The 20,641-nt window shown below is 36.5% G+C and overlaps 1 protein-coding gene across 2 annotated transcripts; it reads right to left on the reverse strand.

Moving 5' to 3' along the window:
• Nucleotides 1–414: 414 nt before the first annotated feature.
• Nucleotides 415–7,185, reverse strand: LOC123877457 (trypsin-7-like). 2 transcript variants are annotated; one of them, XM_045924262.1, is made up of 6 exons: nt 7,057–7,185; nt 6,452–6,550; nt 6,142–6,409; nt 4,501–4,756; nt 1,539–1,688; nt 415–592 (listed from the first exon to the last, which is right to left on the reverse strand). In XM_045924262.1, the coding sequence occupies exons 1-6, from the start codon at nt 7,172–7,174 to the stop codon at nt 437–439; spliced, it is 1,047 nt and encodes a 348-aa protein (XP_045780218.1). In that variant the 5' UTR covers nt 7,175–7,185; the 3' UTR covers nt 415–436. The 2 variants fall into 2 exon arrangements, with proteins under 2 accessions (XP_045780218.1, XP_045780217.1); XM_045924261.1 differs by having other exon boundaries at nt 6,142–6,550.
• Between the last annotated feature and the right edge of the window lie 13,456 nt (nt 7,186–20,641).

Below are 20,641 nucleotides of genomic sequence, written 5' to 3' on the forward strand. Positions count from 1 at the left end.
AAACGTAGTTCCAATTTCATTTGAATATTAAGCAATTAAAGTCCATGAAGTTTTGCAGACATATTCTAGAAACTAATATCTATGTCTGTAGTTTTCCCGATTTCTGTTAAAATATTCGGTTTCAAAGTTATGCGGTCTTAATAATTTACATACAAATCTTTGAGCCCCTGTAATTTTAAAACTACATATTTTTAGAAAAATCTAAAACACCACAGACACAGATATTAGTTTCTGGAATATAGCTGCAAAATTTCATGGACTTTGGTTGTTTAATATTCAAATGAAATTGGAACTACGATTGTATGAAGCGAGTAACGGAGAGAGCCCTGTTAAGGCTCTGGTGTAACATTTCTGTGTGGCACTTGCTCTATTTGCCCCAGATTTCTTCATGAAGGTAAAGGAAATTTAAACTGAAAATATTATTTTAATCTCCAAGTTAATCTAACGTTAGACCAGTCACTTTCTCTATCCAAGGTCTGACTTTGGCCACTTTGCTGTAGACGCCGTAGGAGCCAGGCGTGGCGCAGCCGTAGCCAAACGATACCATGCCCAGCAGTCTATCGTAGGCCACTGCTGGACCACCTGAGTCACCCTGTAAAAAGCAAGAAAAAATCTAATTATGATAATAATATATACAGTGGACCCCCGGTAATCCGGCCGCTGTCTAATCCGGCACCCCCAGCTGTAATCCGACATGTCTATTATTATAGAATTTACTAAATTCGACATACATAGTAAAGTATGATTTGTACTTCAGAGTATGTATAACATATAGAATCTTGTCATTAGACCTGTAATTTGTCGGATTACAAGATACTCTTTTGTAAAAAATTCCGGACTATAGAGGGTCTTAGGCAGTATTCTATAATCCGACAAATCCGATAGTTCGACAATGTCCTGCAAAACGTTTGTCGGATTACCGGGGTCCACTGTAATGTCATAATATAATATTTTCCATTGAATATGAAATATTAATTGAAGGTAATGAGCAGGTAATTAGTAAGAAAAAAGTCGTCTTTTTTTAATTTTTATTTAGATACAAGCTAGCCCTTGACTTCAATTTTACCTGGTGGCAAGTGATGGTGCAGTGAAGATAGAAGCGGGGAATGGAGATAGATTATACCCTAGATTAGCATATAAGTAGGCTACTTTTTATTCCGGGAAATCAAAGAGCTCCCACGGGTTTAGAAAAACCTAAATCCACGCTACCTGGTGGTAAGTGATGATGCAGTCTAAGATAGAAGCGGGGAATGAAGATAGATTATACCCTAGATAAGCATATAAGTAGGCTACTTTTTATTCCGGAAAATCAAATAGCTTCCACGGGTTTAGAAAAACCTAAATCCACGCTACCTGGTGGTAAGTGATGGTGCAGTCTAAGATAGAAGCGGGGAATGGAGATAGATTATACCCTGGATTAGCATATAGGCTACTTCTTATCCCGGGATATCAAAGAGCTCCCACGGGTTTAGAAAAACCTAAATCCACGCGGACGAAGTCGCGGGCATCAGCCAGTTTTAAATAATATCCGCTCTCACCTGACAGGCATCCTTCATCCCCTCGGAGAAGCCTGCGCAAAACATCCTGGGAGTTAGGGCTCCTCTGAAGTAAGGGAAGGGTACTTGCTGACAACTCTCTTTCGATACGATCGGCACACGGACGGCTCGTAGAACCCTAGAATATGGACCCTGGAGGATAAAGAATTGCATCAAAAATCTGGAGGAGGCCTATGAGTCAGAAGATGCGTTCATCGCAAAGGAACTAAGGCGCAAGATTTGAATTGTTATGTAAATTCAGCAATAAAGGCTTTATTTATTTATTTATTTATTGATTTATTGAATAATACTCGGTATGCTTACAGGCAAAGGCCAAATCGCATACCGAGTTAGAGGTCTTAAGTAGGGTCTTAGATTTAAATAGGGTCTTGGACTGTGATACTAATAAAATGATGTGATGTTTTGTTTAACGGTAGTTTATGTGGCTAGAATTCATCATAAAAGAGAATAATTTTAAAAAATCGTGTTTTTTATTTATTTTTTACATAATTAATTAATTATTAGCGTCACGCTGTACGAAAAGTGATTAATGACGTCACAAGGCGAAAACGACAAATATTTTTAAATTTTTAACATACCTACTTAATAAATATTGTTGAAGAATTGAAATAAGTACCTACCTATGTTTGTCGTTTACGCCTTATGACGTCATTAATCGCTTTTCGTACAATACAATATGTAATTTTGGGAAATTCTAGTCATGGCAAAAAAACTAAGTATCTATTAGATAAAGGAAGTCTAGCCTAAGGAGCCATGGCATCGATTTTAAAGGAAATTAAAACTGCATTCAAAAATGTTTGTACCTACCTATAATGCCATACACAGGGTATATTTATTATTCAATACAGAATTTTAATTAACTGTAACAAAAATCGGCAATTGTTTTCAATTTTCATACCTACCTACTTAACAAAACTTAATTAACTTTACGAATTTTATAGCTACCTGTCCCATTCGTAATGACAAAATACTTTGTATGAACACGGTGATGATTATTTATCAATTAGTATAATTTTATTCAATTAAATAATAATATTCTGTACCTACCTAGATATTACCTGCCTAGATACCAGTGGCGAGCAAGTCATAGAGGCATACAAGCACTGCTTACCCTTTTTGAAATGGCTCAAGGCTTTATATACAGGGTGTTTGGTAATTAGTATATAAAGACGACACGTACCCATGCTACTTTGATCTTATAAATACAATGCTGAAGTAAAATGACGAAATAAAATTATGAAAATTTCCATACAAAATTTTAATTTTTTTTAATGTCCAAGTTTTCATGCCCCTAACGTGCCCTAAGTCACTGAGATCGTTGGCCTTGGCCTATCTAAAGATGGCCAACGATCTCAGTGAGTTAGGGCACGTTAGGGTCATGAAAACTTTGACATAATTTTTTTTTTTTTTAATTTTGTATGGAAATTTTTATAATTTTATTTCGTCATTATACTTCAGCATTGTATTTACGAGATCAAAGTAGCATGGGTACATGTCGTCTTTATATTCTAATTACCAAACAGCTGTATATAATCTGCGCGTGAATGGATATTAATTAACCAATGCCTACCTTAGCCTTAAACGCTATGCACGCCACTGCTAGATACGTACCTAGATTGTACCTGCCTAGATATTGCTACTTCATATTTTAACACGTATCGCATTAACTAAAGACAGCGAAACGTACTAAAAAAAACTGGTCAAGTGCGAGTCAGACTCGTTCACGAAGGGTTCCATACCATAATAAAAGGTATACAGCTGACACTTTTAAATGCAATTTAATAACGGACTGCGCCATCTATATGTGACTTAGTAAACTAATTTTTTCGTGAACACATTTTAATATTTTTTGTGATATAACCATAATTTCACGGTTTTCGGATTTTTTCCTTTACTTGTGCTATAAGGCCTACTAACCTGCCAAACTTTATGATTCTAGGTCACCCTAACCCTAAAAGTAGAACGTAATACGAGACACAGAGAGCTTCTGGATCTAGGACTGAGATCAATAGTGCGCACTTAGACTTATAATAGCGGCACGCTATGATGGCCGGTTTGACGTTTGTCCGCTCATGAAGTTCCGTATTAATTGATAACGACTTTGAAGGAAATAATTGTATTACTTTATTGACGATAGTGATGTGCAGAGATTCATAAATTTTATCGAATGTAGTTTTAGGTTTAGGACTCAAAATTTATTTATTAAATTGATTTCTTAAATGTATACAAGTGTAGAAAAATCAGTTTGCACCATTTAAGGGGTGAATGTACTTGTGAATATGAACAATTTTCACTATGTGGACAAACCTCTGAAATCGCAAAAAAATATCAATAAATTTTTAAAAATGGAATCTAATACGATCGTCACATAGGATCGCTGGCTAGCACAACTACTACCTCCGGCAAACTCGCGTCAATGCTCAATGCAAAACAAAAAGGCACCTTTTTTGGTATCTTTTGTATTCATATGTTTCTTGTGTGCATATAAAGTATGTATATTCATTTTCGTTCAAATATTCAGTTCGTTCAAATAAATTAAATAAACATATACATTTTTGTTTTATTAAACCTATTTAATCAGGTACAAAAACAAAACTTAATTGTTTTTTGTTCGAGAATAAATTGACATTCCACATCACTATTGTAATGTGTCAAACCGGCCATCATAGCGTGCCGCTAGTGTAGCTCGGACTTAATACACTGTTAAAACGAGACAGCGTTATAGCGCAGGCATAAATCTGTCTCGTTTTAACTGAAACATAAGTCTAAGAAAAGTCGAAGTGCGAGTGCGTAGTCTTAAGTCACCTAGATCTCAATCTAGGTAACTTAAGACTATGGCATGTGGAAGTCTATACAAGAGACCTGATATCTAGCAGTGTAGGTCCGGTACTTAGGTCTATCAGTCCACAAGGACTGTAGTCTGAGGTATCAATTATCTACTTACGTTTTCTCTAGTGTTCCCCCATCCCGTGACAGTAATGACTTTACCAATCACCATATCTTCTATACGAGCCAGTTTCATGGGTTGGATGTTGTCATCGAACTTCAAATCTTCGCCCAGTTCAAGAAGTTGGAAGTCGTAGTCGAAAGGATGGGCCTTGTCCCTGGCTGCCCACAGAGGGTGGATGAAGCTCTTCTTCACGGGGACTCTTTTGCCTTGGTTCAAATATTTGGAGCCAACTCTTACGTACGCCTTCTTACTAAACAAGTGTAAATTAAAAATTTATAACAACCCCGACAAGTGAAGGTTACAGTAACTAGAAAAGAGCTGATAACTTTGAAACGGCTGAACCGATTTTCTTGGATTAATAGCTAGGAACACTCTCGATCAAGCCACCTTTCAAACAAAAAAAAAAACTAAATTAAAATCGGTTCATTAGTTTAGGAGCTACGATGCCACAGACAGATACACAGATATACAGATACACAGATATACAGATATACAGATATACAGATATACAGATACACAGATACACACGTCAAACTTATAACACCCTTCTTTTTGGGTCGGGGGTTAAAATTTAAATAGATTTTACGACCTCCTTAGCACATTGGTGAGCGTTGTGGTCTTAAAGTGGAAGGTCCCGGGTTCGATTCAATTTGGGAATTTATTATTTCTAAATTGTCCCTGTTCTGGTCTGGTGCGTGGTTAATTACCACCGAATCGGCAAAGCCGTACCTCTAAGCGATTTAGCGTTCCATAACATAGAGGCGAAAGAGCACTGCTTACCCAAGAAATAATTAGATACCCTAAGTTGAAAAAGCTCAATCTCATTATCCTTTATGACTTGCCAGTAAGTAGGTACCTATCTAAGTACTGCTTACCCTGGATTCAAACCTGTGCACGCCACTGCCTACAACTCAATAAAGGGTCGTAACGTTTCAAGGTGGAAGCGACGGGCCTGCCCGCGAAAGTCAAATTTAATTTGGTTTTTAGCAATTTGTAAACTAATACGACAACGTAGGCTTATGGCATTTTAATGGCGACAATGTCCATCCTCACAGGTTTATATAAAAATCTTTACTTGAAAAGGTCCAGTTTAAGAAATTAGCTTTAGTATCGACTAATTTGTGAGAATAATCTATACTAAAGCTAATTAGTTTACAAATTGTGAAAAACCAAATTAAATTTGAATTTCGCGGGCAGGCCCGTCTCGTGCCCCTTAAACGTTTTATCTGTGACCATAGATTAACAGACTCGTTTCATACAATCGTAGTTCCAATTTCATATGAATATTAAGCAACCAAAGTACATGAAATTTTGTAGACATATTCTAGAAACTAATATCTGTGTCTGTGGTGTTTTAGATTTTTCTAAAAATATGTAGTTTTAAAATTACAGGGGCTCAAAGATTTGTATGAAAATTTTTAAGACCGCGTAACTTTGAAACCGAATATTTTGACAGAAATCTGGAAAACCACAGACATAGATATTAGTTTCTAGAATATGTCTGAAAAATTTCATGGACTTTGGTTGCTTAATATTCAAATGAAATTGGAACTACGATTGTATGAAACGAGTGACGGAGAGAGCCCTCTTAAACGTTTTATCAGTGACCATAGATTAATGATTCTCAAAGCTTACCCACAATGTCCAGCCGTGATCACCCATTTCTTATCAAAGATAGTACCACCACAATTGGTCCCATAAGCAGCATGATACGGATACAAATTAAAATTATCAACTTCGACACCACCCACAATTCTATTCTGCCCATATCTCGCTAGATGCTCATCTACGCTTAACGCCTGTCTTTCTTCACTATCACGGTCGTTGATATAATCAAAGTTGTCTATGTCTATCATTTCTGTGGCTTCGTCATAATGACCTATGTCTAACCTTAAGAGGTCATCATTACTCCTGAATTTTTCATTATTACTCCTGAATTTTTCATTATTACTCCTGAATTTTTTTAGCGATGGCCATACTTGTATCTTTGGATCTTTATGACTGTGTGGTACATTGTGTATGGGTATGACAATGAGGTCATATTCTGCAAAATTAAAGGAAAAAGGGACTATTAACTTGATTTGACTAACATAAATCCACCGTAAGCTTGACACTATTTTGCCTATTAAGTCACACTTTGATAAGTCCATACTAATATTATAAATGCGAAAGTGTGTCTGTCTGTCTTTCTGTCTGTCGGCTACCTTTTGACGGCCCAACAGTTTAATCGATTCTGATGAAAGGTACAGGGTTAGCTTATATCCCGGGGACGGAGGTAGGCTACCTTTTTATCCCGGCGAATCAAAGAGTTCCCACGGGATTCCTAAAGACCCATCCGCTCAACCGATTTGTATGAAATTTGGTACCGAGGTAGCTTGCGTCTATGTTAATGGCATAGACAACTTTTTATCCCGGAAAACCAAACACTTCCCACGGGATCTTCAAAAACCTACATCCACGCGGATGAAGTCGCGGGCATCCTCTAATAAACAGTAATATTTAGTCACACTTCTGTCATAAATACTTGGAAATAAAAATAAAATACTTTACTCTTTAAATGAACAGGAGCTATTCTGTAGATTAAAAAATATATAAAAATTGTCCTAATCATAACTAAAATAGTACTGGCACGTAGAGCGATGACGTTGGAAGAAATTAGCGAAGTCATATAAAAAACGCAATAACATCCTTATGTTAGAATTACTCACCGTGAAATTATTAATTTAGTTAACGGTACGGTAAATGCAAACTTTTTGCGTAGTAAGAAATTATTATTCTATGTCACTCGTGCAAAACTTAAGAGGGGTCTCTCCGTCACTCGCTCCATACAAACGTAGTTCCAATTTCATTTGAATATTAAGCAACCAAGTCCATGACATTTTGCAGAGATATTCTCAAACTAATATCTATGCCTGTGGTTTTCCAGATTTCTGTTAAAATATTCGGTTTCAAAGGTACGCGGTCTTAAAATTCACATACAAATCTTTGAGCCCCTGTAATTTCAAAACTATACATATTTTTAGAAAAATCTAAAACACCACAGACACAGATAATAGTTTCTAGAATATGTCTGTAAAATTTCATGGACTTTGGTTGCTTAATATTCAAATGAAATTGGAACTACGATTGTATGGAGCAAGTGACGGAGAGAGCCCTGGTAAGGTAACGCATTACGGTGCTTTCTTCATACCAACGTAGAGAGGAAGATTACTACTTAAGGTGCATGAGACGGGTCTGCTCGCGAAATTAAAATTTTATTTGGTTTTTCGCAATTTGTAAACTAATACAACAAAGTAGGCTTATGGCATTTTAATTGCGCCAATGGCAGTATCATCCTCACAGGTTTATATAAAAATCTTTACTTGAAAGGGTCCAGTTTAAGAAATTAATTCTAGGATCGACTATTCTCACAAATTAGTCGATACTAGAATTAATATCTTAAACTGAACACTTTCAAGTTAAGATTTTTATGCAATCCTGGAAGAAGATACTGCCACTGTCGGAATTAGAATGCCATAAGCCTACTTTGTCGTATTAGTTTACAAATTGCGAAAACCCAAATTAAATTTGAATTTCGCGGACAGGCCCGTCGCTTCCACCTTAAGAAATTAGTTATAGTGTCGACTAATTTGTGAGTAACTCATGTCAAACTCAATATCTTGATTAATTTCTTAAACTGAACACTTTCAAGATCAGATTTTTATGTAATCCTGTGAAGATGATACTGCCACTGTCGGAATTAGAATGCCATAAGCCTACTTTGTCGTATTAGTTAACAAATTGCGAAAAACCAAATAAAATTTGAATTTCGCGGGCAGAACCGTCGCATCCAAGTCAATTTTTTGAAGTTGGTACATGTAGGTATACTTAACATTAAATAAATAAATAAAAAAAAAAAATTGACATTATGTTAGGTTGTTAGAACTCACCGTGAAATTATTAATTTGTAACTTCAAACTTAATGCGTAGTAAAAAAATTTTCATTAGTTTCATATTATGATATTCAGGAAATAATATACATAAAAACCATCACTCAGGCTTTAAAAAAAGTGTGCAATGTTTTTAGGTGTTTTTAGAAATTGATATCTTTAAATTGGCGTGCTCACAAGCTAGCAAATATGCGTAGGTAGGTACCTCTACCTACCTACGTTAAAAGTGTACACTAACACTGCTCTATCACATATTTTATTACATTTTGTTTCACAGAAAATAAGTAACGTCTGGTGACACAGGGATCTTGAACCATAGGGCTCTAGAATTATTTAAACAATCAAACGAATAGACTTGGACTTCAAAATAATTGAAGTTCTACAAAGAATTATTTTACGAATTTAACGCTATAGTGCTGCCATCTCTTCAGCAATTAGGGAAACTCGTAAAACTTAGATAACGCCATCTATTGTCATTCTTTGTATGAATGCTGAAATAGGAAAATAAATAAAATGTGTTTAAATGTACAAATTTTAATAAAAGGAAGCTACACAATTAATAATTTACTTAAAATAATAAAAAGTTAAATTGTAATTACGGCATAAAATAAATAACAATTTAAAACAACTTGTGCTGCCATCTAGTGTCGAATAGCACGCCACTTTGAATACAAAGTTTTCCAATTAGGTTTTTTAGAGGTTTCAATAGGTTTGCTATTTTAATAAACAATCTACGTAGGTAGGGTACCAATTTTTAAACTAGATCTATTTTCAGCCTTGATTCTATAAATGTGTTTGGGCATGGGTATATTTTACTAGAAGATGCCGCGGCTTCGCCCGCGTGGATTTCGGTTTTTAAAATCCCGTAGGAACTCTTTGATTTTCCGGGATAAAAAGTAGCCTATGTGCTAATCCAGGATATTATCTATCTCCATTCCAAATTTCAGCCAAATCCATTCAGTAGTTATTGCGTGAAAGAGTAACAAACATACACACACACACACACACACACACACACACATACATACACATACACACACACACATACAAACTTTCGCCTTTATAATATTAGTGTGATTTTGATAGTATTGTTCTTTCATTAGCACGCAAAGGAGACGCGAAGCGAAAGTTTAGTTGACGAACGTGAACCAGACAACCGCAGTGTTTCCTTGCGTAACGTAACCTGCGTTTCTATACTAGTCACTTTACAGCCTCTCGCACTGCCAAGCAAGGGTCACTGGTAGAGATCTCTTATAGAGATAAGTGCTTCCCTGTCCACTTTTCTTTCTTTTTATTTATATTGTTTCAACTTTCTGGTACAAAATAAAATAAATTAAAATTTTCATACATACCAATATTGATTCTTAGGTCGATGTAATCCTTCCTACCAGTGCTTAAATACGCTTTTAATAAAAGATACCTAGCTGTTTTTTTATTGTTCTTGAGGGTTTTAACAAACTTATTACCTCCTTTAAATTAAATTATCTATTTCTTTGGTGTTTAATAAAACTAAATTGAAGGATTATTTTTAAATGAATGGTATTAAAAATATAGTCTGTAAGAATCCTAGACATTTCTGACAATTAGGTATGTACCTATACCTAGGTACAAACCAGTCTTACCGGGCTAATAAGAAAATGAGACAGGCTTATTGGAATCACCATGAAAGAAAAATTATTCATACCTGACCATACCTTCGCATCAGTTTATTCGGGGGGTCCGGTGTTCAATCCCGGACACGCACCTCTAACAACTAAGTAGGTAGGTAGGTACTTAAGGTAGGTACTTACCAACCTTTCAAAGTTAAGTTCTTTTTCAGCAATCCATACCTACTATACTATAATATTATAAATGCAAAAGTGTGTCTGTCTGTCTGTCTGCTACCTTTTCACGGCCCAACAGTTTAACCGATTCTGACGAAATTTGGTTCAGGGTTAGCTTATATCCCGGGAACGGACATGGGCTATTTTTTATCCCGGAAAATCAAAGGGTTCCCACGGGATTCCCAAAAATCCATCCGCTTAACCGATTTGTATGAAAGGTACCTACCTCGGTACCAAAATGCTTGCGTCCCTGTAATTGACATAGGCAACTTTTTACCCCGAAAATCAAACAGTTCCCACGGGATCTTTAAAAACCTAAATCCACGCGGACGAAGTCGCGGGCATCCTCTAGTTAAATAGGTATAATATGCTATGGTGCAGGAAAACATCGTGAGAACACCTGTACACCTAAACATGGGTAGATAACTTTTTTTCAGGTAGGTACAGTTTAGCCCTTGATTGCAATCTCTCCTGGTGGTAAGTGATGATGCAGTCTAAGATGGAAGCGGGCTAACCTGGAAGGGCTATGGCAGTTTTCACTAAAACCATAGGTACCTGCTTACTTCTTGCTACGTTGCCTGTGAGGGCCAGACCTTCGTTATTTTATGAAAGCTGAAAGTTTCTATGAGCATTGTCCCCAACAAGGGAGGAACGATCAGCGATTATGAATTTTGGATCACTTGGTCGCTGATGTTCTTCCCTGTGTAGGGCGCGACCCTATGTCTCGGGTTGCCACGATACTGTTTGGCAATGCATGACGTGATTCCTAATACTATATCGAAGAAAATATTAAAAAAAATGACTTTACCTGTACCTACTTTCACGAAAGATTTTATATATCTTTGTTACCTATCATCTACCAAAGCCACCATGATCCAAACTTCATAGTCGCCGAACGTTCTTCCCTGTGTTGGGGACGTACGAAGGTCTGACCCTTACAGGGTCTAAGTCTGAGATCTATAGAGTGCACTTTGACTTTTCTCAGACTTAAGACACTGTTAAAACGAGACAGCGCTATACCGCTGGCATAAAATATCTGTCTCGTTTTAACATAGATTTAATAATTTTGTTAGAAAAGTAGTTAAGATAATTAAGTAAAATAATAGAATATTGGTGCTCACATTGTTATTTCATCGAATTCTTAGGTTATTATTTAGATCGAGTATTAAGTGTTTATATTAAATTTACTTTATTAATATTAAGTAATAACTAAGCGTGCCTTAAAAACCATGGTCATGTTGTGCGACCATATAGGATTGCAATAAGGTCAAAATGTAGCAATTTAAGAATTAGGTTAAAGTTATTATTGTAATCTGTTTTGGTCGTCAATAAATAAATAAAATAAAAAATAAACTGAAAGTCAAAGTGCGCTCTCTATAGATTTCAACGTAGGTAAGTCTATAAATATTATTATTACTGACCCGTGCAAAATATATGCACAAAAGTTCAATTCTCGTTCCTTTGTGAACCAACGAACAAAATCTATTAGCAACAAAACCTAAGAAGGTATAAGTACGAAATATACCTAAATCGAAATGTTCTTACAAAATATATTCCCAAAATACAATAAGAAAGTTGCCATCTCCCAAAGTTATCTTAAACATCTCAAACAAAAGAATCTCCGTCGATATTCCGAACAATACCCCCCAAGTAAATAAGCCGGGGGGGGGGGGGATGAATATATAATGAAATTTCGCCCTTGCCGTCCGTTAATCAAAAACTGCTGCAGAGCGGGCTCTGGAAAGACGTAAGAAAATGGAAATTTTCCTACCCTCCTTTTTCCTGTTAACCCCCCTCTTGCCTCCGAGAGGTCGGACACCCCCCTCCTTGGGTAAACCGTTATGGAGGCAGACTACGTACGGTCGGCCTCAGAATTCGAGTAGCAATTCCGCGAAATATTGCATCAAAAACCTGTTGCATTTATGACCTTGTTCTATAAACACGCCACACACACCTAACGCATGTGCATAAGCGTCCCACGCGAATATGATCATTAAGGTGCTAAATGACTTACGGCCTTTGACTGTATGTCTGTTTTTGTTCCACTAGTATAACTTCTAAATGCCTGAACAGATTTGTAGTTATAGGATATCGTAAGAATAAATTCACAGTTTTTTGATTTCTTCTTTTACTTGCTCTATAAGACCTAAGTACCTGTCAAATTTCATGATTCTAGGTCAACGGGAAGTACCCTAAGTATAGATTTTCTTGACCGACACGATGGACGGACATATAGAAAGACACATCGACAACAAAGTGATCTTTTAAGGTTTCCGTTTTTACATGTAACCGCAAATTTACGGTATTTGGATTTTTCCTTCACTTGTTCTATAAGACCTACCTACTAAATTTCATGATTCTAGGTAAACGGGAAGTACCCTAAGCATAGATTTTCTTGACCGACACGATGGACGGACAGACAGACAGATAAGTGATCCTAAAAGGTTCCGTTTTTTCTTTTGAGGTAAGGAACCCTAAAAAAGGTAATTAGTCCCATAGACTCTCTCCATACTAAGCAACCGCCCCCCGCCTGCACTCCGCCGCCAGCCGAATGCAAATTTTATAACGCGACGCCCGTTTTCTTATAGGCATTGTCGTAAACCCGTCCGTAGTCGCTTAGCTTCGGTCATTTGTTCTGATTGTGTTTCTATACCTTCTATACATTTATAAACACCTAGTACTTACACAATACAGACACATTACAGAATATTATTGTAAATTGAACAATTGAAAAGAGCAACCGCCGAGTTTCTTGCTGGTTCTTCTCGGTAGGAACAGCATTCCGAACCAGTGGTAAATTATTTGACGATTCAAAAGCACTTGTAAAAGTTTATTTGAATAAAAATCTATTCTGTTCTATTCTACACCTAGTAAGTATCTATTTACCTTTTTTATGTACCTACTAGCTGACCCGCGACTTCGTCCCCGTGGATATAAGTTTTTAAAAATCCTATGGGAACTCATCGATTTTCCAGGATCAAAAGTAGCCTATGTGTTAATCCAGAGTACAATCTATCCCCATTCTAAATTTCAGCCAAATCCGTCCAGCAGTTTTTGAGTGAAAGAATAACAAACATCCATACATACAAACTTTCGCGTTTATACCTAATACTAGCCGATGCTCGCGACTTCGCCCGCGTGGATTTAGGTTTTTTGAAATCCCGTGGGAACTCTTTGATTTTCCGGGATAAATAGTAGCTTATGTGCCAATCCAGGATACCTATTATCTATCTCCATTCCAAACAGCCAAATTCGTTTAGTAGTTTTTGCGTTAAGGAGCAACAAACATACACATACACACACATACACAAAACTTTCGCCTTTATAATATTAAGTGTGATTAGTAGGACCTAAACTATCTACATCCGTTTTCTTATTACTCCGTTACCATATTCAACGCTTTTTGAACGCTCGTGCGAATTAGGACTTAGCGTCGATCATATTTAGTGTTCTGATTGTGTTTCTATACCTCCTGTACATATATCTCGGAACACCTAGTACTTATATCTAGTTACTCGTCTGCTCACGTAGGTATTGTATCCTTATTGTCAATTTCGGTGAAGGTAGATTTCTAAGTTCTATATACCTACGTCTATACTCTGTACCTATTAGGTCCGTACTGACCGTAAACACCTTCACAAAGTTACAAAGCATATAAGCATGTAGTTGAATATATTCTTATTTGATGACTAGCTGATGCCCGCAGCTTCGCCCGCGTGGATTGGTCAGATCCCCTGCAGCATCAGGATTGAGGAGTTGGACTCCAAATTTTTTATGAAACAATGTCGCAAAGTTCCTCTATCGATTAAAAAAGAAATGACGCAAATCGGTTCTGAAATCTCGGAGATTTCGGTGTACATAGGTAGAAAAACACAACTCCCTTTTTGAAAGTCGGTTAAAAAAGTAGCCTATGTTACTCCCTGGTCAATTCTCTACTTGTCTGTGAAAATCCTGTCAAAATCGGTTCAGCCGTTTCCAAGATTAGCCTTTTCAAACAGACAGACAGACAGACAGACAAAAATTTTAAAAACGTGTGATTCAGTTATAGTATCGTTCAAATAACCATATGACCTTAATATGCGGTAGTTATTTCGAAATTACAGACAGACACTCCAATTTTATTTATTAGTATAGATATGAAGATAAAACAAATTTTATTACGAGTCTATGTTCTATCTAAATAGTGCAGATTTTATGAACAGGAATAAAAACTTACAAAAATACTATTTAAAGGTACTTAATTAGTTTCCCAAAACATTAATTCCATTACGCGTTAATATACGAGGACAATAAAAATTAGAATTGTGAGTCGTAACAAAGAATCATGTGGAACGGATCTACAGAAACGCTGCGAAAGCTGAAAGTCGATAATAACTCCACGGATAATGTCTTAAAGAATTCCTCGAACACGGTTCGCTGCCTCAGCGCTACTATTGGTTGTCGAAAATGTGGAAAACGATTGCACATTCACCTATTTCTCTATAGGTACTACTTAATACTAATCATACTTAGTCCAATGCTGGCATAGGTTCTCCAGGTTCCAATCCAGGAGGAAGGTAGGATCTAAGTTTAACACGTAACGGTCATAGACCACAAGTTAAGAGCTCGTTCACACAGGCTGCGTAAGCGTAGACGTAGCGCGTACCATTGCGTTGTAATGTATGACACTGTATGAAACATGGAATACCGCTTGCGTGGCGTGAACGTTCACGTAGACGTAATACGTGCAGTTACGTCTACGGGTTTACGCGCGTCACTACGCACGTGTCACGTGTATGTGCTGCATACGCAATTAGTGTGAATCGGTCATAATAGAGACACACCTTGTATGTCGTGGTAAATGCCGACAACGACGACCCTTTCACATAGATCCCTAACTACTTGGACCAGTGCGGGTCCCATTTACCGCACGATTGTTCTGTGGTTAGGACGTCGCCCTTCTTTTCGGGAGATCGGGGTTCGAATCCCGGGCATGCACCTCTAACTTTTTGGAGTCTTTGCGTTTTAACATTAAATATCAACATTATGAGGAAACCTGCACGCCTGTGAGTTCTCCATAATGTTCTCAAAGGTGTGTGAAGTGTACCTATTTGCACTGAGCCAGCGTGGCGGATTACGGCCTGAGCCCTTCCATTTTGACAGGAGATCTGTGCTCAGTAGTGGCCCGGTGATGGGTTGATCACCTGTAAAATGGCCCATATTTCATTTAAACGCGTAGACAAATAGTAACACTTTAAATCCATCCAATTTCGAGACAATTATAGTTTTTGCGGTCTAAAGTCGAAAAACATTGGTTAGGACTCCAGCCCGAAAAGGCAAGATCACGTATGCCGATAGCATTAGCAAGTTTTCACATTAGGGAAACTTTTATTACACTTATCTTGGGGAGGCAGGTAGCAAAAATTTACTTTTAGATACGAACGTTAGAGACTGATGACTTGAATGATTCGACTGAAATGTTGCCAACATAATAGGTATAAAAGGAAAATTTTGTTTGGAAGTGAAGAAAAAATATCTCTATTTATAAATATGAAAGTGTGTCTGTCTGTTACCTTTTAACAGTCCATCTGTTTAACTGATTTTAGAAACAAAAACGGAAAAAGAAAGAGTTCCCACGGGAATTTCAAAAATCTAAATTCTAGATGAATTTGTGGGCATTAAGTATCTAATCCTAAATCTTGATGAATGGGTGAGTTTGTGGGCGTTACCTAATTTTTAATAATTTGTACAACTCACGTAGATTTTTTTTAATCAATATAATTAAGTAACTTGTTACCTTAGTAATAAACTGATAGGGAGTTAAAAAACAAAGAAAAATAATGTTAAGTTAGATACTGTAATAAACTTTTTACAAAAAAGAAACTGAAAGTGATTGTAGAGTATTTTGGAGTCTTTTCACTAACTACGGAGTGACGTTTCGCGATGATTGTAGTGCAAAGGTGGAGTGATCTGAAACAAAGAAAGATTATTGTATGTATCGATGATAATATAAATGAGTACTTCTATCTCAAATAACTCAAAATTTAAAAACCCCCGACACAAAAGCCTCTATAAGAAAACTAGAAAAGAGCAACTTTCAAACGGCTGAACCGATTTTCTTCGATTAATAGCTAAGAACACTCTCGATCAAGCCACCTTTCAAACAAAAAAAAACTACTTAAATTAAAGTCGGTTCATTCGTTTAGGAGCTACGATGCCACAGACAGAAACACGTCAAACTTATAACAATCCCCTTTTTGTGTCGTGGGTTAAAAAGTTTCTTGCCAACGCGGTATACAAAAATACACCACGCTTCAGCTAATTCATTCCGGTTAACCCTGTAAACATTAATCCGTACCGAAATAAGTAAAAATTCAATAGTTTTAATTAATGTTTGTTTAAAATAGTTTGACGGAGTAAAAGTAAAGAAGGGATTAAGTCCACTATCAGGACGGGGTCAGGTAAATTTTAATTTCCATGCAAATGTCGGCTTCATTCTAAATCTACGAGCTTCGGTGCCGTGAGACGCGCCGTAATGAACTTGCCTTTTGGAATTTTGTGAACGTGCAGATTTTAAAATTTTAATATTCACCGTGCAAAAAGCCACCACCAAAAATTACTAAACCGTTTTGCGTTCGTGACAAAACTAAACATTAAAAACTAACAAAAGTTTTGCATATACATAGGTAACTTTTAATATTATCTATCTATTTATCACCAAAAGTTTTCGAGATTCCAACAATTTGATTGTGTCCAAATTAAGGGCACTTTTGTACGGATTAATTAATTTTTCTAAGACAACGTCTAGCGAAATTATAATAAAAACCTAGCAAGTACCTAATTATTAAGTAGGTACTTACCTACCTATTACTTACTTGCTAATATATTTTGTAAATTCGAAAGCAACAAATTCCCTGTGCGTTTGTTGTCCTCAAAAGAAAATATTTAAGTAGGTACATATTTGCAGTTGGATTTAAGCCGGCCTTAGGTACGCAATACCCGTTAGTAGGTAAATGCATTCTGAATTCAGATCTTTTTCTTGATGTGATGTGATCGAACTGATCCGAGGGCTTTTAGATAATTATGCTGCTCCTCCTAAATGTTATGACTGCTGGGTCCTAAAGCCAGCACTCATATTTCACTGCCTAAGTAGGATCCGGTAACAAGATCGAGTAGGTATGCATTTTCTTTTTAGGCGTCTCGAGCAGTCCTTGACCAAGAGCCCGTTAGCTACGAGCCAGCGTCTACCTATTGGTTTACGATGTTGATGATGATACGGCTGTGGTGAGAAACGGTAAAAAATACATTACCAACAACCTACCAAACATAACCAAAGTAAGCAAATAAAAGCGAATAAAAAAAACCTTGTGATCACAATATAAGAGGAAATTATATCAAAACTTCCACCGAGGTATTCGCGAAAAGATATTTGCCGGAATTAAAACAACACTTGGAGAGAAAAGTGGTCCACCCCCCACCCCCCACCCGTCCCCCGGCCCCTGGGCCGCGTCCCAAGATGGCTCCTTTTAAAATGGGGTGGACCGGGCAGAATAAAAGTCTGCACCTTCAAGGTGGGGGTAGGTCGATGCGAATTTTAATTGGTCGGAGGGTAGCTACTACGGATTTTTTTTCGATTTGAGGTTTAGAAGTTCGGGGTTGCGGATTTTTCGCGTAGGTACCTACCTACCTAAGACCTGAATATATAATTTATTTTCGTGTAGATTGACCGTAGAGCCTTTCAAGGCCCATCAGTTGCTATAAGTAGGTAGGTACCTAGAGATAGCTTGCATCCCAAGGAGGCTATTTTTTGTACCGGAAAATCCAAGAGTTTCCATGGGATTCTTAAAACCATAATCCATACGAAGTCGACACCATAATAGTAGGTCATTATCATTATCATCATTGTCTGCCGATTGACGTCCACTGCTGGACATAGGTCTCTTGTAAGGAGGACCACACGCAACACATGTAGGTACACAAAATTATTTTTAATTTAATGAAATGCGCAATATTAATTAGTAATAGAATTATAAATTGTGATGAAATTGGGCACATAAATATAGGTATATTAGATACTACGAATATAAGCTAATTTTTAAGAATAAAAATTAGCTTCCCATGGAGTTCACATGGGATTTTAAAAATCTAAATCTTCGTGGATGAATTACGTACCTATACCTAACTATCTACTATCTAGTATTAATAATCTTGTTGAAAAGTTATTTGTTTACTTATGTCCTATCTTAGTTTATTTGTACTTAACATTAAAAAAATTAAAAAAATGACAAATTGATTGGTATGAATTACCTGGGAAGAGATCACTTTAGTGATAAGGACTTCGTTCGCGTGGATTTAGGTTTTTCAAAATCCCGTGGGAACTCTTTAATTTTCCGGGATAAAAAGTAGTCTATGTGCTAATCCAGGATATTATCTATCTCCATTCTGAATTACAGCCAAATCCGTCCAGTGGTTTTTGCGTGAAGGAGTAACAAACATACACACACACATACAAACTTTCGCCTTTATAATATTAGTGTGATTTTTAGTCTTTGTAATTTTGTTACAATAAAGTTGTTTTAGATTAAATTAAATTGATGCCAATAGGATTACCTACGCAGATAACTAAATAGATTTGAAATAAAATCCTTATCTAAATTACTGAGAAAACCATCAAAGGCAGAAATAAGTTTCATCAAAAATATATTCCTATTGACAATAATCAAAACAAATTGAGAAAGTTAACAATTTAACAAGAAAACTTAGCCAAACTTTATTAGAGTTACGATAATTACCATCTCTACTGTGAAATAAACTGTATCTTAATTCAATAGAGTCGTTAATCGTTTGCACACAAGTGTTTAACCTTCACATATGCGATGAGTAGGTCAACGTACGCTTTGATTCATGTAAAGGGCCTGAAAATAAGGTCACTGAGATGTAGCTACCTATTTCGGTAATTTCTCCAATATTTACTTAATTCACATACTAAAAAAACTAATTAGTTACGATACGAATATTTCCTTCGCAGGCAGGATGGTTTTAGGTTCAATAAAGTTCAATAAAGAGGTCTTGAGACTGGTTCTGGATTAGAGGCTTCGGCTGCGGCTAGTGACTGTATTTACCTACTTAGTATAGCATTGGCCTATCATCATCATGATAAGCACATTGCCAGCCCACTACTAAGGACGGATTTCCGCGCCAAATTAGAAGAGTAAGCCAATAGTTCCACCCTGCTGACAAAGTGTGGATTGGAAGACTCCACGTACCTTAGAAAACTTTATGGAGAACTCTGAGGCATGAAGGATTCCTCACGATGTTTTCCTTCACCTTTATCTTTGTTAATTAATAATTTAAATTAAAAACTACGGTATGGCCCTAATTCGCACGAGCGTTAAAAAGCTTTGCGTTAAAACCCGGCGTTGCGCTGAACATACAAAGTGCGCGTTAAAAAAGCGTTGACGTGTGATCAGATACTTGGGAATACATTTGTTCTATTAGAATACGAATGAGGCCTTAGCTACTCATAAAATTAAAAATGGAAAATTCCAATTTCAAAACGAAAACTTAGTTCCACCACCACGCCGTTAAAAGATGATTCCATCTTTTTTTACAGCCATAATTTCGAAAGCATAATTAATCGCCCGTGCCACCCGCCTTAATTGAATAACCACCCTGCGTCCCCCAGGAAAAACATCCCTTTCTTATTTTTACTCTGTCCCCCTTGCAAGACGATAAATCCATGCTACAGACAGCGGGGAGATATCTTCCAACATTATTTACCACCCCTAAGCTACACCAATTACTCTATTGATGAGGGAATAAGGGTCATTTTTACATGACAATGTGTTTGAGAACGGTACGTGTTGCGATGGTTTTAAAACAAGAAAAACCTCCCGCAATTCGTCATTCGAATTCCGCGGGCGTATAATGGCGGCTTGCGTTCTGAAATTTTCGTTTGAATTTGGAATTAGGCCTATTTTTTGTTAAGCATGGACTTTGGTGACTTGAAAATATTGTCAAAAAAAAATCTTTCATTGATTTTAAATTCAATGTCAAATGAATGTTAATAAAAATAAGCCTGACTTAGTTAATTTAGTTAGTTAGTTATTAATATTTTTATTAATTTTTTTGAATCATAAGGACATAGGTACCTTGGTAGGTAGTAGGTAGCTACTAAGGTAACAAACACCTTGAAAAATCTCAGTAGAAATTGGATATTACCTACATATAAATTATTTTTACACATTTTACAAAATTTTTAAAAAGAAGGATAGATTTGATGAAGATTTTTTTGGAAAACAACGATTTTGGACACCATTTGATTTGAAGTCAAAGCCGAAATAATTTCTGATCGCAAAAAATTATTTTGTTCATCGAGGTTTTTAGCGAGTTATATTTTTTCAA

The sequence above is a fragment of the Maniola jurtina genome, chromosome 23 (assembly GCF_905333055.1).
Source record: "Maniola jurtina chromosome 23, ilManJurt1.1, whole genome shotgun sequence".
NCBI lineage: Eukaryota > Metazoa > Arthropoda > Insecta > Lepidoptera > Nymphalidae > Maniola > Maniola jurtina.

Coding starts and splice junctions, on each gene's coding strand:
- LOC123877457 (XM_045924261.1), bottom strand. CDS start 7,174: ATGACTTCGCTAATTTCTTCCAACGTCATCGCTCTACGTGCCAGTACT. Junction 6,551..7,056: donor AGCTCCTGTTCATTTAAAGA/GTAAAGTATTTT, acceptor TTAATTTTGCAG/AATATGACCTCATTGTCATA. Junction 593..1,538: donor GGATGAAGGATGCCTGTCAG/GTGAGAGCGGAT, acceptor TGCTTTTTACAG/GGTGACTCAGGTGGTCCAGC.